The sequence below is a fragment of the Cervus elaphus genome, chromosome 8, assembly GCF_910594005.1.
Source record: "Cervus elaphus chromosome 8, mCerEla1.1, whole genome shotgun sequence".
Classification (NCBI taxonomy): domain Eukaryota; kingdom Metazoa; phylum Chordata; class Mammalia; order Artiodactyla; family Cervidae; genus Cervus; species Cervus elaphus.
Window position 1 is genome coordinate 7,978,417 of NC_057822.1, and position 26,907 is coordinate 8,005,323.

The window sequence follows — 26,907 nt, forward strand, 5'->3', positions numbered from 1 at the left end:
TGCCAGCCTGTCTCCTCCTGGGGTTTTGAGGATCAATTAAGAGACTCTGGGGGCTTCTCTGGCAGTCCAGTGGTTAAGACACTTCCACTGCAGGGGGGCACAGGTTTGACCCCTAATCTGGGAACTTAGATCCTACGTGGCGCACAGTGCGGCTCCCCCACAAAGAGAGAGAGACTCTGCAAAGGGCCCGGCACCCCGGGAGTGCTCACTGACCAAACGCAGCTAGCTGAGCTGGCCTCTGACCGCTTACAGGTGGGGAAATGGAAGCCGAGAAAGGAGGCGGCGGCGTCCAAAGGCGGCAGAGTGCAGGCCAGGTTGGGGCTGGAACCAGGGGTGCTGGGGAGACCTGCTCCCAGGGCCAGGCGGAGGGGTGGAGCAAGCAGGTGCTCCGAAGGGAGACCAGGAGGGCCACCTCCCACATCCGCCCTTTTCTACAAACGAGCGTCTGCTAAGATCAGAGTGCGGCAGAGGATGAGACGGTTGGATGGCATCACCAACTCAATGGACATGAGTCTGTGCAAACTCCTGGAGACAGTGAAGGACAGGGAAGCCTGGCATGTGCTGCAGTCCATGGGGTTGCAAAGAGTCGGATATGACTTAGCGTCTGAACAACAACCAAGATTTTGTTTCAAGAAACTGCTTTAAAAGCACTGATCTGGCCCACACTGAGTTGCTTCTGACTCTAGGGTCTTTGAGAGCCCAGCTTCGTTCCCTTCCTCTTGCTGCCTCCAACTATGCCATCCCTGCCCTAACCAGCTCACCCCAGGAAGGGGCCGTCTCAGGTGTGGGAGACCTAGGGAGAGACAGGCAGACAAGGACTCGACTAGGGGCAGAGAGCTGAGCCTCCGTCCTCATCCAGTGGCCTCAGTCGGGGACGGTGGGCAGCTCTGGGCTGGGCAGGGCTGAACACAGAGGGTCCAGGCATTGGACCCTTCTGGAATCTGAGGGATCCAGGCATTGGCTGGGTCCTGGGAGCCTTCCCACCAAGCTCCAAGTCCCCTGCCTGCCTGCCTCTATGCACGGGAAGCTCGCCGCTTTGTGGAGTGGCTCCTCAGTGCTCAGCATCATGCTGAGCCCAACTGGGGCTCCCATTCATCCTGATTAGGCCCCTGGAGACTTACAGTAAAATAGCACCTCCTTCATCAGAGACTCAATGCCTCTACTACTATGACCTGGGTTTCTCAGCAGCCACCTTGCTGCTGACCAAGAAAGGTTCAACCATCGACCAGTGGGGGTGGTGGTGGGAGTATGGGGGAAGCCAGACAACAAGGATTAACAGAACACCAGGGATCCAGAGACTCACAAGGACCCTCCCTCTGCTACAGCCAGATACTATCCACATGCTATCATCCCACTTCCTGGAGGAGGCAGCTGAGGCACAGAGAAGTCAAGGACTGCCCCAAGGTCCCCCGGCCAGGCAAGCCGGGTCAGAATCTGCTCTCTGTACCATGCACCTGTGGCTTACAAGGGCTTCCCAGCCATCACCACCTTGAGACTCTTGAGGTCACTGACCTGGTTCACAGATGACAAAACCGAGACCAAAAAGGAGACAAGACTTCTCTCGAGTCACAAAGCCCAAGGTCACAGTCATGGGCCCGTCCCCATCTAATCCCTGCAGGAAGGAACCAGCAGGAAGGTTCCAGGGCAAGTGCCAGCTGGGAGGTGAATCACTTGGGCCTGATGATCGTGATCAGGAGCCTCGGGGGCCTTGGAGGAGGTGGCCTTGAGAAGCCTGCAGGGAAACACTTCCAGGGCTGCAAGACCCTGCTCTGAGCCCTTCCCCAGTGGCCAAGTGCTAGTGTGGGCTGGACAGATGGGGGGCCAGGCCTGATTCCCCAAAAGAGAGAGGGGCCCAGGGCCAGGCCTGGGTGGTCTTCACTGATGTTGCCCTTACACAGCCATAGCCCTTCCCAGCCTCCTTCCTCAGGCCCACTCAGCCCTGGAACTGGGACTGAAAGCTATTTCTGGGAAGACTGGGCACCTTCCTACACCTGAGAGTGTGAGGCCCTGGCCAGGTTCTCAACATCCCCAGGGCTGGATTCCTCCTCCTGGGATCCCAGTGACCCTCTGGTTCAGGATCCCATGAGACAAGAAATGAGAGAGGGTTTTCTAAACTGTAAAGGGCCATGGCGACAAAGACAAGGACATGGCAACTCTCAATACATCGATCATGCCACAGGGTTGGGGCCAGTCCACATAAGCACTCCGCTCTGAGTTCAGGAAGCAACCAGAGATGACCGGCTGCTTGTTTCATTCATTTATTCATTCCCTCATTCATTCAGGAAACACAGGTCTCCGGCCCGCAGTGGCAGCTGCCCCTCTGGTTTCCCTAATCTGAATCTGAAACTCTGCGTCATCCAGCAGGCAGAAGCAACGAAACCGAAACCCTCTCTGACGCTAAAATGCATGGATGACCTGCTCCCTGCACAGAATATGTGCTCAATAAACAGAATCAGATCTGCATTCCTGATCTCAAGAGGTGGGTCCTGGGGTCGGAGTATCTGGGCTCTGTGAGACTTGAGTCACACTGAGATTCAGAGGAAGGGTTTCCAGGAGGGGATGTGGCCTCGCACCCCGAGCAGCGCCTGCTTTGGGTGCTCCCTCCCTCCCACAACGGGCAGAGGAAGCTGGGGTGGAGTCAAGCCAACCTGCCCCATCTCTGCCCAAACACACACCGCCCTCTCTGCAGTCTTTCCATCCTTTCCTTTCCACATTCCCCCGTCGCCCCCTCAGTGGGCAGTCAACCCTCAGGGTGGCAGAGTGGAGGTCAAGCTGATCCGTCACCTCCCCTTTGCAGCCTGGCTCCCTCCAGCCCCAGGCTAAGCACAGGCACACAGCGCAGGGAGGCCGCGGCGCAGCGCTGCGCGCGAGGACTGCAGTCCCCACGGCTCCAGGGACCCAGTGCCCTCTGCCTGACCCTGCTGACCCCGCTGGGCCCCCCTCCCCCGCCCAGTCGGTCCGGTGGCTTTGGCACTTACGTCTGGGCTCCCGGGGTCCATCCACGGTCACCTTGATGGCGCGGTGGTAGGTGGCCACTTGCGTGGGGTTGGTGAACACGGTGATGGTCAGCGTGAAACTCTTACCTGGGGGGAAATAAAGGCAGGAGGTTGGCACCAGGAAGCTATTCACAACAGCCCAAAGCCCTCATCTTCCAGAAGGGCTGGGTCTCTCTCCTTTGACCCCGGGGCAGAAGAGAGGGCTCTGGGTGAAATTCAGGCTGCTGGGCTTGGCATTCAAGGTCCCCCAGAAGTCTGGTACCCATCTGATCACATTCCCCCGACCCTGTGTTCTGGCCACCCTGTTTTTCGGCCTTTGTGCTGTTCCTCAGGGACACTCAGGATTTTGGGGTGGGGGCTAGGATCGGTATATATTTTTTCCTGAAAATAATTTGTAACCTTTAGAGAAAATTTTGACAATACAGAAAATATAAAAAAAGAAGAAAAAATCACCCACAGTTCCACTAGCCAGAGAGAAACACTGTTATTAACATTTGGGGGTTCTCTCCCGCAACCCTTTTTGGGCGAGTGTATGTTTTTACACAGTTGTAAAAATGACAATGAAGTAAATATTTCCATACCCTCTTTTTTTTTTTTTTGTCCTGTTCACTTAACATCACATCATAAGCACTTATGTCATTAAAAACTCTTCATAAACTTCATTTTTAATGGCTGCAAAATATTTCCACTCATGGAAGCCTCATCTTTTATTTATCCATCTCCTTATCTTGGGTATTTATGCTGCTGCTCATTTCTTACTGGTGTGTGCAACCGGAGCTTGAAAAAGGACTGATTTGGGAGCTACAGACATTTCATTTGTAGACACAACTGTTATTTCCAGAACTCTGTTCTATTTTTAGATAAACATTTGGCCCCAAAGTCTCCATTCAAAATTCCTGAGGAGGGAAAAAAAAACTTCAAAAATCATCATTTTTGTGTTACCGTTTAAAATAAAAGGAAAATGACCTTCTGTTTATAAAAATCTTTGTCTACACCTCTGCTTATTTCCTTGGCCTAGGTTCCAGGCAGCGGTGAATCGTTTTATTGCATCAGAGGGCTGAGATGGATTCAGGGGCGCTGATCTCTCCAGTGAGATGACTCTCCAGAGAGAAGCATTGTGATCGGTGTGGGGCCGGGTCTATGATGTTGGTGGGTCTGTGATGTTGTCAGCATCTTCATGACCAAGCCTATCAAGGTGGAAGATCTCTGAAACGCTCTAAGCTTCGACACCTTTCTTCTATTATCAGTGAGAACTGAAACGTTTTATATGTTTATCATCTGTCCTCATCCAACACAAATGACCGCTTCCTGGTGTTCCAAAGTTTTAAGGTTTTAATGCCTTAAAAAAAACACACCACTCTCTAACAAGCCTGTTAACACTCTCCTTCTCCTGTTTGTGGCAATCGGCTTCCCACTTCACTGGCCCTTACATTTCGCTTTCTGACTCCGAGCTGATTTGCATTTTCAGTTCTGCCTCTTGATTTGTGACTGTTCCTGTCTTTTCATGTTTGGGGAGGTTTCCCCGTGGAACAAGCAGGTAAAGAGTGCCTTCGATCAATATCGTCCTCTCTACCTCCTACGTTGTTCTTTGATTCTTCTAGGGATTTACTGGTTGGCCTGGTAGAAGGTAAAGTTTTTCCTCAAAGGGCAACCCAATTTTCCTGAAGTCGGAGGCTCCTTTCCTGCCCTGCTCTCTACTGTCATCAAAGTCTCTACGATATATGAGGGTAGGGGGAGGGGGCGGCGAGTATCACTGATCCCCAAGTCAAACAGGCCTCCTTCTGCTCTGCCTCTGAGCACCCCACCTCTGGTCCCCAGTTACGGGCCTGGGGACTCCCCAAGGGCAGGGGCCGACGGCTCTGTGCACCCGTGTCCCCCAGGGCTGTCCTCGTACTCTCAACACCCATCCAGGACAGGCAGACCCAATTCCATATTCCCACCACACGGGTGGGAGACAAAAATTTGAGGGGTGTGTGTTGGGGGGAGGTACCAATAGCTAGCTTAGCACAGCTGGTACTTGATGATCTAGTGATGTGAGTGGAAATTCCAGCCCCAGAAACAGAGCAACCCAGAGCAAAAGAAAACAGCCATAAAAAGGAACAAAACTGTGCCGTTTGCAGAGACATGGATGGACCTAGAGACTGTCGCACAGACTGAAGTAAGTCAGAGAGAGAAAAACAAACAGCGTATATTAGCACATACATGTGAAATCTAGAAAAATGACACAGGTGAGCCTATTCGCAACGCAGACACAGAGACACAGACGTGGTGTATGGACACCACGGGGGAAGAGTGGGTGGGATGCACTGGGAGATTACGACTGGCATGTATACACTATATGTATAAAACAGAGGATAGAATAATGAGAACCTACTGTATAGACAGGGAACTCTACTCAATGCTCTGCAGTGACCTAAATGGAAAGGAAATCCAAAAAAAAAAAAAAAAAAGAGGGGATATCTGTACACAGAGCTGATTCACTTTGCTCTGCGGCAGAAACTAACGCAGCACCGTAAAGCAATTACATGTGTGTTAGTCGCTCAATCCTGTCTGACTCTTTGTGACGCCACGGACTATAGCCCACCAGGCTCCCCTCCATGGGATCTTTCAGGCAAGAATATTGGAGTGGGTGGCCATTCTCTTCTCCAGGGGATCTTCCCCACCCAGGGATCGAACCCAGGTCTCCTGCACTGCAGGCAGATTCTTTACTGTCTGAGTCACCAGTTCAGTTCAGTCGTTCAGTCGTGTCCGACTTTCTGCGACCCCACGAGTCGCAACCAGGGAAGCCCCTAAAACCAAAGATACTCGGAAAAAAATTAAGAAAAAAAAAGAAAATCAGCCAGGCTGCTTGGAGCCACACCAACGGGGGCTTCTGAGCCTGGGAGAGAGTGTGTGTGTGTGGGAGGGAGCAGGGGAAGGGTAGTGGTTTAAATTGAGGTGTGACTTGAACTGGGGCAGAGTGGGGCCTCGCTGGAGGAATTTTCCAGAGCTGGCAGCTGGAGGCAGGGATGGAAATGCACCTGCATCTGACCTGGCGTTCTGGGCCAGAGAAACCAGCCTGGCCCCTCACTCTCAGACCACAGGGGCACTTTCCATGGCTTTTGGAAACAGACTGTGCAGAAAGTCTCTTGGCCTCAGGCTCTCTGCCCACTCAGGGACCCTTCTACCCCACTACTGCTTCCTCTCATTCTGAGGTCCGTTCCCTGCTGGACCCTCTCCCCAACCAGTCGGGCACTCTCCAGAGGTCCCTGGGCTTCTGACCCCTCCATCACCTCCCTGGTACCACAGGGTGGTTTAGGTGGCCAGCCCAGAGCCGACGGGCCACGGGGTCCCTGCACTTGCCAGCTCACTGAAGCCCTCTGTTTTTAGCCTCACTTCCTTCGGGTCATCACTTTAAAGTCACCTTCCCAGGGAGGCCCTCCCAGGTCACTTTATCTAAAGGAGGCATTTTTATCTTGGCATGCCTCTGAGAATTGAGCGGGCTTGAGAATAGAACAAAAAAACAAGAAAAGGACAACAACTGTATCTTCCCTAGCCTCCACCTGAAATGTAGCACCTCTCTGAAGGATGAACGTATGCAACAAGTCACAGAGGCATGACAGCAGTCTCCGTGACCTTGTCGCCAACAGACGTCACAGATATTAACATATCACGTTACAGATCATGCAGATTTCTTTAAATATCTTTTGTGCTCGTCACAACTTCAAAGTCACAGTCATGATCAAACCATTGCTAGATCTTGCTATTTAACATGCTAACAAAGCAGCATATTTATCACATTTAAGAAAAATGTTTTGCTAACTATGTTTTAATATAATTGGCTTTTATTACCATCCTTTGCATTTTATTTCATTCCTATTTTTTTTTCACGGTGGTCCACTTTTTAAAAAACTTATTTTTAATTAGAGGATAATTGCTTTGCACTATTGTGTAAATGTCTGCCATACATCAACATGGATCAGCCGCAGGTATACATGTGTCCCCTCCCTCTTGAACTTCCCTCCCACCTCCTGCTCCATCCCACCCCTCTAGGTTGAAAAACACTATTCTGAGACTGTTAAAGGGGTTCCTGGAGCGAAGAAAGATTAAGAAGCTCACTCTGAAGCATCATAGACCTTCCCACTTCCACTTGCTAGGCTTGAATTTCCTCCTAAGACTTATTACTGCTAATAATCCATCTACTTATTTATTTTGTCTCCCTCTACTAGATGAGATGGTCGAAAGGCATCATCAACTCAATGGACAGGAGCATGAGCAAACTCTGGGAGATAGTGAAGGACAGGGAAGCCTGGCGTGCTGCAGTCCATGGGGTCACAAAGAGCCAGACACAACTGAGCGACTGAACAACTAGATGATATGCTCTGTGGGGGCCAGAATTTTTGTCTTCTTCATTGCTCTGTCCCCAGCCCCTAGGACAGCATCTGGCACATAGCACATGCTCAATAAATGCTTGTGGAATGAATTAAGGGCAAAAGTTACTGCTCCCATTTTACAGATGAGAAAACTGAGGCTCACAGCAGGGCAATGAGTTGGCTAGGTCCCACGATAACCACGTGGAACCCAGAAAAGTCAGCACTTACTGGAACCTGCCCCGCCACACCGACCCTAAGCATCTACTCCTTGGGTGTGAGAAACTCCACCCCACTAGGCAGCAAACCACAGGCCAGCACTGAGGTCACCAGCCCACCTCAACAGCTTCCTCCCAGTTTCCAGGCCTGACACCACCCCTCCCAGGTACCCACAGAGAGGAAGGAGGGAGGAGGGACGAAGGGAGGAGCTGGGACCTGGGAGCAGGGGTGGGAGGGAGGGGGCCAGGCATCAGGTGCCACAGGAGGCTGCCCCCCACCACCGCGAACCAGAGGTGGGGGAAGCCGTCTCCCAGAGCGCCCCTCGCTTCTCTCTGTGCCTGGCAGCAAACCCATCCAGCCATCTCTTAAGGGCAGGAAGCCGAGAGGACTTTGTGCAGGAATCCCAGGCTCACTTGCACATCAAGGTGCAATTCCTAGGAGTAGGCAAGCAGCCCTAGAAGGGGTGAGGAGTCCTAGTCTGGAAATTGCTGCTCCATGGGGCTGAGAATGGCCCCCAGACTTTGCCGGAGGACCCGGGTTTCGGTCGCTGGATGGAGCAGTGGTGGGGTCTGGCAGTGCGGTCCCGGGCAAGTCTCTGAACCTCTAGGCCTGGGTTCCTGTGGAACAAGTCCCTGCCCCTGGGGCTTCATGGACAGGGGGAGGACTCATCTCTGGGGGCCTCTGGATTTGTTCAGGGTCGACCAAGAAGCCATCTACTCCTCCCCCACCAGTGGTCCCCTTAAACCGGTGCCCACGATTGCATTCCTAATTTCTCTCCACACACTGAGGTTTCCTTTTAACCAATTCATAACGGTTCAGTTCTTTTCATCTTCACCTAGGCCAGTGGCCCCCTCCTCAATTCAGTTCAGTTCAGTCAGTCAGTCGTATCTGACTCTTTGTGACCCCAGGGAATGCAGCATGCCAGGCTTCCCTGTCCATCACCGACTCCCAGAGTGTACTCAAACTCATGCCCATTGAGTCAGTGATGCCATCCAACCATCTCATCCCCTGTCATCCCCTTTCTCCTCCTACCTTCAGTCTTTTCTAGCATCAGGGTCTATTCCAATGAGTCAGTTCTTCCCATCAGGGGGCCAAAGTACTGGAAGTTTCAGCTTCAGTATCAGTCCTTCCAACGAATACTCAGGACTGATCTCCTTTAGGATGGATTGGTTGGATCTCCTTGCAGTCCGGGGGACTCTCAAGAGCCTTCTCCAACACCACAGTTCAAAAGCATCAATTCTTCGGCTCTCAGCTTTCTTTATAGTCCAACCTTCACATTCATATATGACCACTGGAAAAACCACAGCTTTGACTAGTGGCCATTTTGGGAGTTTATGGTGCCATGGTCCTCAAGAGGTGGGATGTGGTGGGTAGGGGAGATACAACTGTCTAGCACTGCACAGGGCAATGGATTATTCACTCTTCCTGTGTGTGAAAACCTGCTTACAGAGAGTCTCTAAGCCATGAGCCTAACTCAGTTGTACACAAAATAGAAGTTTTTGCACTCTTTTAACATCTACTGAATTTTCCAGAAGGGAAGATAGTTCTTAATTGTTTCAAAAAACCTTTGCTCAGAGTTTTGCCAAAAATTTCTCACAGCTTCAGCAAATCGTGTCCCTGGCGACGGTGCCACTTTCAGACTTTGAGTCACGTACACCTGGCCTGTCGGCTTGGGGGTCACAGGGCTTCCGCTAGAGGTGCAAACATTGATCCACCCCACAGTGTCTGTCGGCTTGCCCCAGCATTTACATATTCAAATAGATACATTGTGATAAAGTTACTTTTCCTTTTTCTCTCCATTAGAGTTATGGAATTATATCGATTTTGAGAATGCATGTAGGTGGATAGATCATGACGATATCATGCACATTTCAACCGTAGGATGGTAGAGGGCATGTCGCAAAATCTTCTGTAAGAAGGGGTGCTGCGTCTGGCAGGGTGGGGACGTCAGCCCTAATCACTGCAGGAGAATGACTTGGTTTCCTTCCCTTTCTTCTCTTGGTTTACACTTTCGGGCTTATCATGAGAGCTTTGTGGTAGTTCTGTGTATACGTCTTGCACAGAAATCTCTTTCTTAGAATTAAGGCAGGATCAAGGGATAAAAAGCAAGGAGATGAACAGAAGTTTCCATCTGGCTTCTTAAGTTCTGGCAGAAGGCAGAGAGCCAGGGAAAGGCTTGGAGTCCCAAACCCCAGGCTGTCCTGACTCCTAAGGTGGCCCAAACTGTCTGTGTCAACCACTGATGTGTTCCTGGGAGGGAATTTCCCAATGGGCAGGCTGGGCGCAGCAGAGGCGCGGCTGCATGCCACAGGACCCCTGTGTCCTCCTTCCTCACTGCCAGCCGCCTCCACTTCTCCCACTCAACAATTCACACCTTCTGGGTTTCCCCCACCCCCGCCCAAACCACACCATAATCAGAGAATCAGTGACTGTCACCACTCAAAGGGACTTCAAAGGTCTCCTCCAGTCCCAGGCACTTGAAGTAACACAATCTCTAACCTGTATCCCATTCTCAGCAGGTGCCAACCGATACATTAGTACCAGTTTCCTCAATGCTCACAGAAATCCCACAAGGTAGGTTCGAGTATTGCCCCATCTTATAGATGAGGAAACAAGGGAGACACAGAGAGGTTAATAAGCCATTTGCCCAGTGTCATCCAGTGAGTCACCAGCAGAGCTGGTTGCAGAGCCCAGGCTGTCTGATGAGCCTCCAAGGTCTGAAAAGCTCATCAAGTTCCTTGGGCATCGGAACTCGCGCTCAGGCCTCTTCTGCCGCCTAGGACCACTGAGACTGGAGAGAGAATGGAGTCTGTAAACTCCGCCTCCTGCCCCTCCCAGAGCCAGGATCCCAGCCTCCCTCCGCAGTGCCTGCTCCAAGAGCCCTCGGCTGAACGATGCTTTGGAAACCCAGCTCCTTCTCTGTGGGCCTTGTGGGGTGGGTGCAGGTCTGTGGGTATAAATACTACCAAGAAATCATTTTCAGTGGCAGGACAGCCAGGTGAGGTCTCAGGAACACACAGAATAACCAACTCATCACTTTCCAGGAGAGGGAGTACGGGAACCCATTCCTGACGCGTTGCTGGGCTCCCAGCACAGAATGCCCCTTCTGCTGCGGCTCCAGGTGCCCTCCACTGCCACTGGTGGACCCGGCCACCGCCCAAGACCCAACCGCATCCGAGCAAGCCCCCTGCCAACCAGTGGTGAGCAGCTCTCCACTCGGGGCTGGGATTAAGTTGCAAAAGGCTTGAGAAATTGGGAATGACAAAGGGGGCTTGGAGACTAATTAGGAGCAGCAATGAAAGCTTAATTCATAAAAGCAAACATTTTCCATCCATCAACCTGCAACCAGTTAAGGGCAACGTTTGAAAGAAATCTGTGCGTGGGGAAGGGAGCCAACAGGAACAGGAAATGTTTGAAAGAATGTAAACTATTTCAGTTTCATAAAAAAGTAACAAGTAAACAGTTATTACATGCAAATAATGCCCTGGTTTTAATTAATGCTGAAAAGTCAAAATATGTTTGACATTTGTATGTATACATTGAATGGCTGGAGAGGAAAAAAATGGTGCCCAGATGCCCGTTTCCGAGCTGGGCTGGCGGCTCACAGGGAACTAAAACCTTAAGAAGGTCTTGTTTATTGGTGATGAAAAGTACAATTCTGCCTCAGCCTCTCTGGAGGACTGGAAGCAGAGGGAACCTAGCTAGCTTTCTGAACAAACTGGAGGGGTCGGCTGGTTGCCTGGGAAGGGCACTCCCCACTTTTCGCTTTTTTCGGCAGCCTGGTCTTAAAGGGCCAGCAAGCCCTCAAGTCTGCATTTCGCCCGGCCAGGGTTCTAGGATTTCTCAACTCAGAAGTGGTGATGGGGTTTCAGGTCCCAGCCGCCTCCCACTCAATAGCCCCTGGCGGCAGCCACAGCGGCGTCTGGTCCTGCCTTCCCTCATAATGCCCGAGGAAGATCAGATAGGCAGGCTGGCACACCAGCCTTGATTCTAGAGTGGGAGATGGCAGCCTTCAAGCTCTGCTTTCCAGCACCCAGCATCCTGCACTGAGTTCGGTTTTTTTCTTTTCTAAACCACCTTAAGGTTCAAAGGGGCTGGCGAAACTGTGGCTTCGGGAGACCACAGCTGGGGAGAGGCAGCCTCAAAGTGTGGGGGAGACTCCACCCCAGTGGAGAGAGTGGTTGGGGTGTTCGGGGCCCCAAAGACCAAGGATTTGTCAAAACCAGCTTCTAAGCAACGCGCCGCGCCGCGCCGCACCGTAAAGACCCATGAGGCCCCATTTTGAGCTTGTTGGTCCGCGATCCCCCAGCATCTCCTGTGAGGCTGAGGAGCTTATCGGAAAGAGGGGAGACGGGGAAGGCTTCACAAGTTAGTAAACCCCAGAAACGGAAAGAAAATTGTGTCTTTTCTGGCCAAAGACCCTAACTTTCTCCACCTTCTCAAAAGGGTCTGAAACACCTTAAGGGGTTCCAAACTGCTATTTTGGACAGAGGTGGGCCTGGAGACCTGTTTCCAGGGCTTCCGCAAGGACCCCAAAGCCTCGTTCTCAGCTCACTTCCCTGCGCCTCTGCCATCGCCAAAGTCGCCCTTCCGCTCACCTCGCCCACTGCGGCCCACGAAGCGGAGGTCGTTGAACCTGGCCACCTGGTTCTTCATGACGGCCGAGGCGTTGCGCAGCTCAGCGGAGTAGTTCTCGTCGTTGCCCGCCATCACTGTCACCACCGTTCCATCTGGCACGTCCCCCAGCGCCACCACCTGAGGGCATGGGGGTGCGGGGACAGCTTAGGCAGGTAGGGGAGGCCAGCGAAAGAAGAGGGGGCAGGGGCAGCAGCTCCCCTACGCGGCCCAGGCGCAATGCGGATTTTTCAAATGCGGGGGTGGAGAAGAGGCTTAAAAACAATAGGCACTTGCGCCCCCCCCCCAATACCACAAAAATCAGAAGGCAAAAATCTCTACTTTCCACACCCAAATCCTACATCAACTGATTAAATCACATCCTGAAGAATTGATCATTTCAATGCAACGAAACCTAAGTGAAAGCGGGGAATGAGCACAGACACTGTGTCCTGGGGTGCAGTTCCTCTCTTCCCTTCGGCTTGAGCAAAAGAGGAATCAACACGCTCCTAGCAACCGAGTCTCTGAGTGAAAATAATATCAACAACAACAATAACGGGACTGCTCCCCCACATTCAATTAATGCAAGAGCCCTTTGGGGTATGAAATGGGGCGCCAAAATGCGGCCCAGGCCCAGTTCATCTGCCTCTGCAGAGCCTGAATTCGTTATGCAGGGAAAATGCAAAACGCAAAACAAACTGCTGTTTTGAGAGGGACTGCCCAGAAACCCCCTTTAAAGTGAGAGAGGGGCTTCTGATAACAGGAGGATGCACCTGCTGAAGAATTGCAAAATGAAGGTGGAGATGCGCCCCCAATATAGTCTTCCCCACCCCAGGCCCTAAGGAGCGTGGAGAGACAGATGCCTTTTGCAAAGGAAATCAGACTGCAAAGGCAGTCACAGCCATTTAAACGTGGCCACCGCGTGCAGGGACTGGGGATCCAGATGGTAAAAATTTCAAGGAGAAAATGTTTGGGGTCTGATTAAAAAGGCCAGATTTCCTGTCAACATCCTGTCTTCTTTTAATTTCAAAGATTCCTTTTAAGCTCCAAGTGACAGTAAAACCTCCAATCTGAGGATTAAAGTCACACGGGCCTCCCCCTCCCCCTCCTCCCCGGGAGATTTTCCCCACTGGTATTTTAAGATGTCACCCGGGAGACCTCAAAGAGCCACTCATCCCTTTTTCCAATTTGGAGTCGTCTTAATGGGACCAAAGACGGCCTCGGCTGCCAGGAGCCGCTGTTTCCAGTCACCTCGGGCACCCGCCACCCCCAGCCGCTGGCCCTTCCTGCGTTGCCCTTTCTCACGGCAGCTGTGAGAGGTTTAGGGGAAAACCAAGGCGTTTTCGTTTCATCTCGCTGCCCCCTTAAAAAAAATGAAAATGAAACAGTCGCCTACTCCCCAGCAAATAGAAAAAAGCTCCTTGGGATGGCTACCAGGGGCTGCCAGGTGTGGGAGCGCCCCCCCCCCCCATCTCGGTCTGACATTCGGGATCCCGGCCAGCAATCGCTTAGGGTTCAGGGCCCCCCATCCCGGCCTGGAGCCTCCCGGTGTAAAACTTCAGAAGCCAGGGGTTGACGGTGTGAGCAGGAAGTGTTTTCTGAGAGCCGTGCAGGAGGAGGGGGTGCGGGCAGGGGAGGGTAGGCCCTCTCCCACCCTCCGCACCCCGCCTCCGGGGTCCTCGCCCGGGTCCCAGGGCTGCTCCTCTCTGCCCCGCTCGCTGCCCGCAGGGCTGTATCCGAGGGATCCGGGTTGGGGAAGAGCGAAACCCCATCCGCCCGTTTCCGCATCAACGGTCTCTCCGCAGGGCCCCCCCTCCCCACCACCCCAAGACCGAAGGTGGCAAAGCCCTTAAAAAGTCATCCGTGCCGGGTGCATTCTAGAGCGTACGCCCAAGTCCCCGGGTGGAGCGCGCAAAAGCTCCAGGGGACCCGGCGGCCGGGCTCTCACCGCGGGGGTCTCTCGGGCGCCTCCCTTCCCCTCCCTTTTCCGGGGCTTTGGCTCCTGCAGCGGAGACGCCCGGGGCCGCCGGGCCGGTGTCCTCCCGCCCGGGGGTGGGGGGCCTCCCCCGCACTCACCTTGAAGGCGACGGGCAGCGTCTTGTTGCAGCGCCAGTGCGAGGGCAGTACGGAGCAGAGGAAGTTGGGGCTGTCGGTGCGCACGAGCTCGCCCGCGTGGTCCGCCAGCACGTCCACCATCGAGCGCACCTCGGGTCGGGCGCGCCCGCCGGGGCCCACGGCCGCCTGCGCGGTCAGCGCGCCGCTGTTCTCGCCCATCTTGCCGCCGCCGCCGCCGCCGCCGCCGCCGCAGGGGAAGGCCGTGGAGGGAGGTGTGAAGCGGCGGCTGGTGCTCGGGTCTACAGGAATACGCATAACAGCGGCCGTCAGGGCGCCGGGCGGGCGGCGGCGGCGGCTCGGCTCCCCCGGGGGCGGCCGGCGCGGGCGCCTCTCCTCCGCCGCCGCTGCTGCTGCCGCTGCGAGAAGCGGGAAAGCAGAAGCGGCCGGGCTGGGGCCTCAGGGCGCCGTGGGGTGGGGTGGGGTGGGGTGGCGGGGGGCGGCGCCCGGGGACGCCCGCCGCGAGGCCTCACCGCCCCCCCGACGGCCGCGCCGCTGGCCCGGCCCGCTAGTCCCGCATCTTGGGCGTGTAGCGCGGCCCGCGTGCGGCCGCTCCTCGCGGCGGTCCCGGCGGCCTTGCTCAGGCTGAGGCGGGGCGCGCCGCCCGCCCGCCGCCCGCAGCCCGCTCGTGGCCGCCCCACCGACTGGGCGGCCGCAGCCCCAGAACAAAATCCTCGAGAACCGAGTGGCCGCGCCGCCGCCGCCGCCCGCGCGGGGTTAGTACCCCCGGGGGCCCGCGAGGGCGGGGCTGGCCCGAGCGACGCGTCGCGCAGCCAATGGGAGCCCCCATCGCGGGCACCTCGGCTGCGCTCGCCGGGGAGGAACGGGGGCCTCCGAAGGCCGCCCAACGGGGAGGGGCGGAAGGCTCCGCCCGGGGAGGGCGCCCGGGGTCCGAGCTGGGCCACCCCCCCGACTCCCTGCGCGACAGCCCTGGGCTCCTCCAGAGTTCTGGGGAGCTGGAGCCGAGGCTGAGAATTTGTTTAAAACATCTAGTCCTTCCAGCCGCTGCCCCCCCACTCCCAGCTTCTTCGGGCGCCCTTCCCGGCCGCCGGCAGCCAGGCCTCCCCAGCTCCAGCTGCTTTCGGCCTGTGAAGCTTGCACCCCCCACACCCCCCAGATGGGGACTGCGGGGGGGGGGGGGCCTTCAAGGCCGGTAACACCGAGCGGGGAGCGGCCCCAGAATGCCTTCTCCCTGCCCCTACCTGTCCCGCAAATTATTTTGACCCCAGAACCTCCACCGCACACGAGATGACGCTCACCAGGCAGAGGCCTCTGCAGCACCGAGCCCTGTGCAACTTTCCTCCCGGCCCGGGGCCAGAGAGAAGGGGGTCCCCTCCGTGCCCGCATCGGCGTGGGGGCGAATAACACCATTTCTCTCCGCTCTCCCCTCCAAAAATGACTTTCAGGATCGCGCAGGCCTCGCTGCGTCGTCGGCCTATGGCTCTTTGAAAACCACAACGCTACCTGAAAAACGCGAGCGTTTCCACTCCCCCCATCTCTCCCCCAACCCCCAAGCCCCAACCCCCCGCGGGCATCTAAACGATGTCCTGCTTCGTAGGAGAGGACCAGAGTTCGTGATGAGTAGGAAACCGTGCAGAGAAGGCGCGGGAATGGCTGCAAAAGCTAAGGGCCCCGACTTCCAAAGCAGGGAATTTTCATCCACCCGGTGGATGCAAACTGGCCCACGCGGGTCCACGCCCACGTCTTCCCGGGCAGTGCGCTCTGGCCCTGCGGCAGGAATGCAGACAGCTCTGCCGAGGCACTTTCTGCTCGCCAGCCCGGGGTCCTCGCTCCTTCTCCCCTTCTCCCCTCTCCCCGACCGCGTGGCCCAACCGCTCCCCGAGGCAAAACAGGCAAAGGATCCCCTCTCCAGCCTTTTACGCCGGGATAGCGGGCCTAGGGACAGGCTACACAGAGGAGGAGGACTGGAAAGATCAAGCCCCCATTCGCTCCGGATTATCGCCCCAGATGGACCCCCTGGAGTTTGGGAAACGAACGCGTGCAGAGTCTGCCTGCCGTTTTGGAGATCGGGTTGGATATTCGTTGTTTCCGGCCTTGGACAGGTGCAAAACGACTGATTCGAAGCCTTGGCAGCGAAGAAGCATAGGATCCGATGGCGGCAGCAAGATCTTTCCCTGAATCTGACCCATCGCGGGCCACTTAGTCTTTGCCAAACGAAATCAAGCCCTGTATCGGGTCTAAGATGGACCGGCCCTGACCCACCTCGACCACCTGGAGAACTGGTCCCCAGCCCTGTCAGAGCCTCACACCAGTCCCCCTCAGACCATTTAGAGAGCGGGGACAAGGAAGGTCCCTCGCTGGACCTTTTTATAGAGCCTGCACGTGGGAGTTGCAGGTTGCCGGGAGGGGCCTGCACACTCTTGGGAGCGCTGATACCGGCTGCAAAACTGGAGGAAAGTGAGGAACAGGGGCTTTGGGGCGACCGACCTCTGGGAGCTTCCCGCTGCAAAGGCCCACCTTGTCTTGTCCAGGTAGGGCCCGGGGCCAGAAAGGGCGGGTGACTCCGTGCTGCCCTGGAGCGGCTTTGGGGTCAGGACCCGCTGCATCTGGGGTTTGTAAATTCGATTTGTTGAGTGGTTTTGGTTTGCAGCCCTGCCCTTCCTGGTCTCTCCGCCTGATTTCTCCCTCTCGTCCTACAGCCGGTTTACAAATGGGTTTCCTGAGGATAGGACTCCTGTGGGTCCTGGCACCCGGCCACAAGTGCCTGCATGGCTCCAGCCCAAGAGAAAGGCGCTCGCTGCCGGTGGGCGCCAGAACCGGGGAACCTGGGTTTGTGGACGCTTGGGTCCCCAGCCGGAGGTCGCCAGGGCTGCTGGGCAAGGAGCAGTCCCAGGACCCACCGCTAGTTGACGCCTGCACTCTGCCAGCCGCGGAGGTTCTGGGCACAGATGTGCACCAGGCGCCACCGGCCGGCTCCTACAAGCCGCCCTTCCTGGACAGACCTCCCGCACGATTCCTCACCATCTGTGCGGCCACGTATCGGACAAACCAGTGGCTTTGTGGTAGATCGAAGGCTGCCCTCCCCTCCCCCCATTTACGTGGACGCTTTGTGCCTTATCTCAGACCCCGGAGGGTCCCGGCAGCCTCTGACCCCCTGCAGAACGTTCTCTCTGGTAGACGTGCACAGTCTTGTCCTGTTCTCGGGGAACCCGGGAGGAGGAGCACACACAGAGGAACAGACCAGCTCGGTCCCAATTTCAACCTAAGACCAACCCATTTTTGTCCCTACCCCAGACTGACAGACCTAACATCACACCTCTCTCTCCTCTCCCCACCCATTCTTGCCCCATTTTCAAAAGACAGTTTCAATTTGAAATCTGCTCCTCCCCTGGGGCCCACAGATATCTCTCCCTTCCCCATCTTGTGTGGACAGCAGTCCCTTCTTCCCTGGGACCCATTGACAGCCGCTCTCGAATAGCCCCCATCTGAGTGCATGCCAGGTCGTGTGCAACAGGGAGAGGAAGCCAGGAGGTCTGGACCTACCTTGGCCCAGAGCTGGGTAAACAGAAACACAACCTGGGGCCTTGCAGAGTCTGGGTTCTGGGAGACACTCCTTCTGCCAGGGGGAGGGAGTCAGAATGATCCCGTGTTGGGCGCCCCCCTCCTGCTGCTGGAGGGTGTTTAGGAGGGCGCTTCATCTGCATTCCTGGTAGTGAGGTGCCTGCACGTGTCTCCCCTCCCTCCAGAGAGCTTCTGAGAGCAAGTCTGATTCCCAGGGAGTCCCCGTACCTGGGGAGGGGTGAGGACCCCCCGTCTGTGGCAGGTAGCGGACGTAGATGCTCTGAAAAACCTTCTAAGAGGTCCACTTGATGTGGAAGGAGCTTGGGTCTGCGGTTCCCCTGCCCAAATTCTTCCACCACCTACCGTGATCTGGAGTAAATTGCTTAAAACTCTCTGAGCCTCATCTGTTTCTTCTGTGAAGTGGGAGTAATAACAGTGGTCTCTTAGAATCATGCGTAAAGTGCTTGGCACACGCCTGGCACGTAGGTGGTGCTCCATCCACGCGAGCTGGTAGTGTTATGCTCAAAAATAAGTCCTGATCACCCCTTGTCCAGGGCCTTTGGCAAGTCCCTTCCCCTCTCTGGGCCTCACATTTTCCGTTTGCGAAATATCCAATCAGAGCTTGCCCGAGTCAGAGCCTGGTCCACGGAGGTCCTGTCCCAGATGGTTCTCCTGGGGCGGGTGCGGGGGGAGGTCCCTGGGGGAGCTAAGGACTGTCTATGACCTGCCTCCAGGCATAGGCAGCTTGCAGGAGGGCTTTCAGCCGCCACCAGAGGACTGCCCATGCCTTGATCTTGAGGACTCAGGTTCCCCTGGGCTCTCAGACCCTCCCTCGGGAAACCCACTGGTCCCGCCGCCTACCTCCCCACAGGCAGAAACTTTCCTAACTTGAAACTTGCCTCAGCCCCCTCTCCCTCCCCGGGAGGTGGTTGTTCCCTTTATTCCCGGAGTCTCTCCCAGTAGCCCTAGTCCAGTGAATAACACAGAGGACCGTCAGCCAGAAGATAATGATTTCTCCTGGCTTCCACACCCCCACTCCAGAGGGATCCATGGGGAAACCTGTTTCATGCCTCATGCCCTGGAACTCCAGGAGGAACATTCCTGTCCCTCACTTTGCCTCAGTTTCCTCTACTGTGAATGGAGGTTGTTCTGATTGTTCCATTTCACAACCTGAAGGGGAGGGGCATTGTGCTTCACCATATCAGATATACCATCAGTTGTTCTATGTGCAAGAATAAGAAAGCAAATGCTACTAATTAAACTAGGACTTGTCTGCATCCTTATTTCAGATGTAAATGTGTAAACTTACATTTACACATATGTAAGTTTTATTATAATATATATGCTATATGGTGGTGGAGGTAACTCAGTCGTGCCCAACTCTTGCAACCTCATGGATTGTAGCCTGCCAGGCTCCTCTGTCCATGGGATTTCGCAGGCAAGAACACTGGAGTGGGTTGCCATTTCCTGTTCGAGGGGATCTTCCCGACCCAAGGATCGAACTCACATCTCTTGCGTTGCAGGCAGATTCTTTACCACTGAGCCACCAGGGAAGTCCCCATGTATGCTACATATGTATTCTACATTAAAATGTGTGTGTGTTTAGGCTCTCCAATTCTTTGCGACCCCATGGACCGTAGCCTGTCAGGCTCCTCTGTCCATGGGGAATCTCCTGGCAAGAATACTGGAGTAGGTTGCCATGCCCTCCTCCAGGGGATCTTCCCAACCCAGGGACTGAACCCAGGTCTCCCGCATTGCGGGTGGATTCTTTACTGTCTGAGCCACCAGGGAATATTAATATTTATATCATAAAATATGCTTATATAATTATGAGAAAGGGTCATGAAAAACAATAAAGTGTCTGAACGGTTGTCTCCTTCAGGGCAGGGAGCCTTCACCCCAGAGAATCCAGCTCTGAGGCCATCCACTCTGGGCAACCTTTCAGGAAGGCTCCTGCTGAGAGGACTGGAGGAGGACAAGTGGCATCTCAAATTGTAGATTTTTTTTTTTTTTTTGGAAAGGGCCAGACTCTCAGAGAAGGGGGAGGGAGCTGGGGAGGAGAAGGTGGGTAGGACAGAGCTACAGGCTCTGCTGTTGATTGGCTGGACTTTTGCCCAGGGCCTGCACCTCTCTGAGCCTTGGTCTGCCGGACAGTGAAGTGGGCAAAGCCGTAACAGCCATGTTGGCTGAGGTGCTCCCATGTCCAGCCACTGTGTTTGGGCTTGAAGTGGTCTTTCAACCCTCAATTGTATGTGGTAGGTGTCAACACCCTTTTAAATGAAAAGGAACATTGCCCAAGGTTTTCTGGGCTAAAGAGGACCAGAGCCAGGTTAAAAGCTCAATCTGACTCAAAATTTGGGGAGGAGGCACCCCAAATGGTTATGTACATTCCTTGCCTCCCCCCTCCGACCCTGCACTGGTTAAATGAAGAAATGGGAAGAGCCCTGCATACAGATGGGTACTGAAAGACCTCAATACGGTTAACTGCAAAGGGGTGGGGGAGCTAGAGAGAGGCAATAGCACCTGTTAAATAGCTGTGGACTGGGAAATGAGCGGACCCTTCGGACTCGGGGACGGGGCTGCAGGAATTGTCCATCGAGGCCCACCCACTGCCCGTTCTCCTTTTACCTTGGAACCAACCCACCCGCAAGGAGGCTGACTCAGCTGTGATCCCCAATTTACAGATAGGAACACTGAAGTCCAGAATGGGGAGAGACTTAATCCGTGTTACCGAAGAAGAAGAGAGACTTGGCAAGGCCCGGGGCAGCACGGCACCGCCCCCAAAGTGGGGTGGCTTGACTTCCACCCACCCTGCTGGAGCCCCATAGGTGGAGCCCTGGGCCAGGACCACGCTGTACCCCGCCTCAGCCCACCCCCCGGCCAGAGCCCTGGGCCAGGCCCACTCTGTACCCCGCCTCAGCCCACCCCCCGGCCGGAGCTCTGGGCCAGGCCCACGCTGTACCCCACCCCAGCCCACCCCCCGGCCGGTCACGACCCCTTGCTCCAGGAGAAATGCCGCGCCCCCCTGCAGGGATGCCCATGGCATCTGGATGCCTGGATTCCAAACGCGAGAGGGAAGGAGGGCAGGGGATTGGTCTCAGCACAAGCCTGGCCAGAGGAGAGTAGGTGGCCCCAGCAGTGGCCAGGGAAGTGGATTCTGGCTTCGGCTCCCACCCCTGCATCTGGTCTTCTAACGTCCTCCTTGTTCCTCACTCTGGTCATCTGTTGTTGTTTAGTAGCTCAGTCATGTCTGACTCTTTGCGACCCCCATGGACTGTGGCCCGCCAGGTTCCTCTGTCCGTGGGATTTTCCAGGCAAGAATACTGGAGTGGGTTGCCATTTCCTTCTCCAGGGGATCTTCCCAACCCAGGGATCAAACCCCTGTTTCCTTGCATTGGCAGGCAGATTCTTTAGTGCTGAGCTTCCCAACAGGGAAGCCCATGGTCATCTATAAAGCAGAAATAATTCTGGCAGAGCTCTTTGGTCTATGATGAATAATTACCCTAATTGATTAGACCCCTGCTGTGTGCTGGGGGTGCTACCTCAGTTATCACTAACCCTCGTGATGCTTCTACAGGGTTGAGATTTTTGTCCTCTCCATTTTACAGATGGGGAAGTTGAGGTTCAGACAGTAAATAACTTATTTCCTCTGGGTCTCAGAACCTGAGAGGTTCAGACAAGAAGGTCTTGAGGGCCCTTGTTTGTTGTTGTTGTTTTTGCGAGATCTTAGTTCCCTGACCAGGGATCGAACCCAGGGCCACTGCCAAGTCCTAACCACTAGACTGCCAGGGAAGTCCTTCAAAGGCCCTTCTTCTAACATGACTTCTTGGTGCAGATCTGGGCTCTGTCTCCACTCTGCTGGCTAGTCACAGGGCTTCCCTCCATCCACAGCAATGGCTGGGTGCCAAGCAACCCACTGTCAGACCCATCAAATCAGAGGACCCTTCTGTTGAGGGCAGGGGAGAGGCTGGTATTTTGCAGCCCAAGACGGCTTCTGGGAAGAGCATGGCCTTCCCCTAGTTCCAGTATAGGGCTTCAGCTCTGGCAATCACGGAGGGAAAGGGCTTTCTGAGGGGCTGTTGCCTCTTGCAGAGTAGAAGAGAGATAGGAGAGATTCAAGGTTCAACATGTCTCCAAACCTTAAGCAGGTGGCAAGAATGAGATTCCAAGAAACTGGTATTCCAAACCAATTTTGGGGATAGGATTGCAACCACATGATTAAATTTCTGAGCATTATTCATCATTACTGACAGCAGTTAAGTTCAATCCATGCCTCCCAGTACTTTTATGGGAGAGGTACAGTTATCACCCCCCTTTTACAGGTGAGAAAACCAAAGACAGAGAGGCTAGGTGACTTGCCCAACGACACACAGCTGGGAAACTGTGGAGTTCAGATTCCAACCAGGCAGACTGGCTGCAGAGCCACGTTCCTGACTACCACACTCTGTTCTCATGGACCAGAATCAGATGCTTGAAGTTACAGTCATGGAATAGAATTAGAATCCTGGCATGAGAATTGTGGGCAGGATTCAGGATTTTATAATGTCAGACTCCACAGGGTTCTGAGATAGCATATCCAAATCTCTAGTTTATCAAGGGGCGGAACCAAGGCCTGGAGAGGGGAAGGGTCTCGCTCAAGGTCACAGCCTAGGCCAAGGGCAGAGCCTTGGACCCCCTCTCGCGGTCCCCCACTGACTCTGGTCCAGGGTAGTTTCCTCTCCACGGCAGGCCCTCCTCGCCACCCCCCCCCCCCCCCCCGCCCACCCAGTGGCTCCCGGGCCCAGCCAGTCCCATTAGGGATTTTCCACCTCCCCAAAAAGGTTCTAATGACTGTCAGTCCTTGTGAAGCCTTAATTAATCTCAGAGGCCGATGGCTCTGAGGAGACCGGGGGCTTTGGCCTTACGCAGATGAAGATTACGGCTCCATTTCATGTGGTGGTGGAGGAACGCCTCAGACATTCCTGCCAGCAATAAAAGCCACATGGCTTTCCAGCGTCGCCCTTGGAAAAGAAAAAAAAAAAAAAAAAGCGCAGCCCTTTGCGGAAAGAAATCAACTATGTGCTGTATGCATGGCATGAGATAAAAACGGGGCAGGACGAGGTAGAGAACAGTTGGTCTTTCATGCTGCCTCCGACGGCCCCCAAGCGTGGCAGGGCCCAGCGGTCGTGATCCCAGCTGCAGCCCCGGGGAGAGGGGGTGGCCCTCCGCGTGCTGGTGGAAGCTGGGGTGTCAGGGCCTCAGCTCCTCAACCTGAAGCAAGTCTGAGCCACGCCAGGGGTCCCCACAGACGGGGCCAGCGTCCCGGGCCCGTGACCTGTGCAGTCACACAGAAGGGCCTTGCCCGTGACTTCCTGCTCTGCCACCCCGCCTTGACATTTCTTCATTACTTTTTGAACAAGGGGCCTGTATTTTCATTTTGCAATGATACGACTGGTCCTGCCCACAGGTCCTCCCATCAGCCAATTGCCATAGGTGTCCAGGCCCCTGGCATGGGTCCAGGCCTGGGGAGAGTGTTTTCTGAGCACCTACATTGTCTTGAGATGAAATTCAGAACAACTTCCTGAATTCGGCACATGTGGAAAACCGAGGCTCAGAGAGGTTTCCATGCAGCCAGGAAGCCTAGATTGGGAATCGGGTCCCTCTGACGCCAAAGCCAGTGCCTGAACCGCTGCCCATTCTGCAGTCTTTTATGTTCACCAAGCCCAGTGGGGACAGTGTTGCACATGGGCAGGTTTTTTTATTCTCCCAAAACAGAAGGGATAACTGAGGCCAGACCAGTGACGGGACTCATGGTCATACCCAGTCAATGGGGAGTGGGACACTCTCTCCCAGGCTGGGTAGCAGTGGACCTGGGCCTAGACCCATAGGAACTGGTGGAGGCGGGTGTCCCCATTTTATAGCTGTTTGTTCCACTTTTAAATTTATTAGGTCTTCTATGTGGGTCATTGCCTTAAGTCTGGCCCGGGATGTGGTGGGAGTCCTGGCCCCAGATCTCCGTCCTAAACATCTGGAAGTCCTTCTTTGTGACTGACCTCCTCCACTCTTTCATGCTCCAGGATTCCTTTGCTGCCCTCATTGGTTGGGGAAGCAGTTGTGTTTTGCACCTTGATAAACTCAAACCTGTCCTCCACGAATCAGAAAGTTGGGGCTGAATGGAGCCTAACTGTGGTCATGACTTATGACCTGGCTCTAGCCCCTTACTCCTTGCTGGTGTCCCCAGGCAAGTTCCTTCCCTCTCCGGTCCTCCAACAAACCCCATCAGGGAGAGAAATGCATTGGCCCTCACTTGATCCCCAGGAGGACTGTCCATCTTCAGTATTCTAGAATTCCATGTTAATCTGCAACTGCGAGCACTGAAGCCCAGGCAAGGTCAGGGGCTTGTTCAAGGTCACACAGGCAGCTGGACCCAACTCTGAGGCCCTGGGAGAAGTTGAGCCCAGGCTATGGAAGTTTCTATTTGTTCTTAGTCGAGGGGCATTGATTCTTTAGGTGGTTTGTGAGCCCACATCTTTCAGGCACATCCCTAGCATCTGTTAACCTCCTTTCCTCCCAAAGTTCCATGGAGGTGAGGGGGGCCCTCTTGGTCCAGAAAAAAGAGACTGTAATACAAGAGTTGCAGGGAGAGTCACTCAGACCTTGATGTGGGGAAGAGTATTGAAGCCATGTCATGTGACCGACTGTTAAAGCAACTGGGACTTTGCCCTGGGAAATGTCCGGTCTGGGGCCTGAGAGCACTGTTTTCAGATCTCTGAAGAGCTGATGCATGTCAGGGGGCCACATACATGTCGAGGGTGGAACTACAGCCAGTGGTTGTTGAACTCCATATGAAGAAAAGAAGCAGAGACAGAATGAGACATTCCTCGGGAGGTAGAGAGGTCCCCATGTGGGAGGTACTCAAGTTGAGGTCAGGATATTGTAGTGGGATTACAAGTGTTGGATGGGACTGGAGGCTGGACCAGGTGCCAGTGGCCAGCCTAGGCTGGCTCACAGTAAGCGCTTACTGAACAAATGAGAGAATGAAACCAGTTTCATTTGTGACCTGACAGTTAGTGACACAGTGCCTACCAACTCTGAGTTCTCGCCCGGGCATTTTCACCTGCTAATGTGTGACCTTGGGCCTTCTCAAGCCTCAGCCTCCTCATCTGTAAAATGGGAAGAATTGACCATCTTCTCGGGTGGCACAGTGGTAAAGAAATCGCCTGCCAATGCAGAAGACGCAAGAGACACAGGCTTGATCCCTGCATCGGGAGGATCCCTAGAGTAGGAAATGGCAATCTGCTCCAGTATTATTGCCTGGAAAATTCCATGGACAGATAAGCCTGCCTGGCTACAGTCCAGCGGGGGTTGCAAAGAGCTAGACATGACTGAGCACACACGCACGGCCATCTTCCATGGTTTCCCCCCAAGTAAACTTTGGTAGTTCAATGGCTCACATCCTTTATTTCTGCCTTTCAGTTTATTCCAAGGTATCTATTCATAAATGGAAAATGACATTGAAAGCAAAAAGCATATGAACAAGATGATGGTTGACATAAAGACCAGGAGAGTGGGTCCTCCCTCTGACCATGGCAGCAGGGAAGGAGAAGGAGGGATGTGATTGGGAAGGGGGTGTTGGTGGGAGCCCTAAGGCCCACTTAGTGGGCTTTTTAAAACGATGGGTGGTAGGTTTATGGGTCTCTATTTTATTATTATAACTTAAATAACATTTATATATACCCCCGTTACTATATTCTGCAGTAAAGAAAAGCAAAAGATAAAAAATATTTTAAAAGCCCTTCCTCCCTGAAACTTCTGAAAAAAGAATAGACAAAAATGCTTAAATTTGCATAGAGTTGCAGAATTGCCCATGGTGCATCAAAATTGGGACATGTTTATTCTTGGCGAAATCACCGTTTCAACCAGATTGTCCTGTCCACCAGCTCACTCAGCTGAATCATCTGGTGGACTTGAAGCCATCCCCATCATGACAACCCCACCATGCTGAGAATTTCTGTGTAGCCAGCCCCGGCTGGGCACAGTCCCTACCTAGTTCATTAGACCTTACCAACAGCCCTCCAAGTACCTGTCACTGGGCATCCTTTAAAGGTGAGGGACTGAAGTGCATTGAATAAGTCTCCTGGAGCCAGTTAGGAAGGGGTGGAGCTGGGATTTAAACCAAGGTCTGTTGATGCTGAAATTGTGCATTGCTGTATGCAGCAGCCTCATCCCAGGGGCCAGGCTCCTCATTTACAATAACTAATGCTATTCACACTTTACATATATCATATAATTTATCCTCACAGCCACCTTATGTATTGCATGAACGAGTGCTAAGTTGCTTCAGTTGTGTCAGACTGTTTGCAACCCCATGGACTGTGGCCCACGAGGCTCCTCTGTCCATGGGATTCTCCAGGCAACTGGAGTGGGTTGCCATGCTGTCCTCCAGGGGGTCTTTCCCAACCCAGGGGTTGAACCTGGTCTTCTACGTCTCCTGCAACGGCAGGCAGATTCTTTACCACTAGTGCCACCTAGGAAGCCCACCTCGTGTGTTAGGTAACCTTATTATTACTTCCATCATACCACTCGGAAAACTGAGGCACAGAAAGGTTAATAACTGGCTCCAGTTCACACCCTGGGTGAATGTCAGAGCTGAGCTTTTGAACCTTGGCAACCTGAGCTGCCTTGCCTGGCCCACAGAGAGCACAGATATCATGGACGCAAGACAGAGCTGTGGCCCGGGTCCCACAGATGACCCCCAGGAACAAAAGGCCAGCAGGGGTAGATGAATGGGCTGATGCTAGAGTGATGCTGTGCGTGCGTGCTCAGTCACTGCAGGCCTGTCCGACTCTTTGTGACCCTTTTATGGAGTGTAGCCCGCCAGGCTCCTCTGTCCAGGGGATTCTCCAGGCAAGAATACTGCAGTGGGTAGCCATTCCCTCCTCCAGGGGATCTTCCCAACCCAGGGATCGAACCCGTGTCTCCTGCATCTCCAGCACTGCAAGGAGATTGTTTACTGCTGAGCCACCTGGGAAGCCCGGAGTGATGCCAGTAATATGCAGTGAGCAGTGGTCTGCTCCTCCTCGCCTAGCAGGCCTGTGGCCCTTGGGACGGTGCTG

The 26,907-nt window shown here is 54.3% G+C and overlaps 1 protein-coding gene across 1 annotated transcript in view; it reads right to left on the reverse strand.

Annotated features, from left to right (window-relative positions):
- RUNX3 (RUNX family transcription factor 3) overlaps positions 1-26,907 on the reverse strand; it is a 63,901-nt gene that overhangs the window by 14,550 nt on the left and 22,444 nt on the right. The window contains exons 2-4 of the mRNA XM_043909273.1: positions 14,255-14,532; positions 12,163-12,319; positions 2,979-3,083 (exon numbers count right to left, since the gene is read on the reverse strand). Coding sequence (XP_043765208.1) covers positions 2,979-3,083; positions 12,163-12,319; positions 14,255-14,532 — 540 coding nt within the window. The remainder of the gene's footprint in view (positions 1-2,978; positions 3,084-12,162; positions 12,320-14,254; positions 14,533-26,907) is intronic.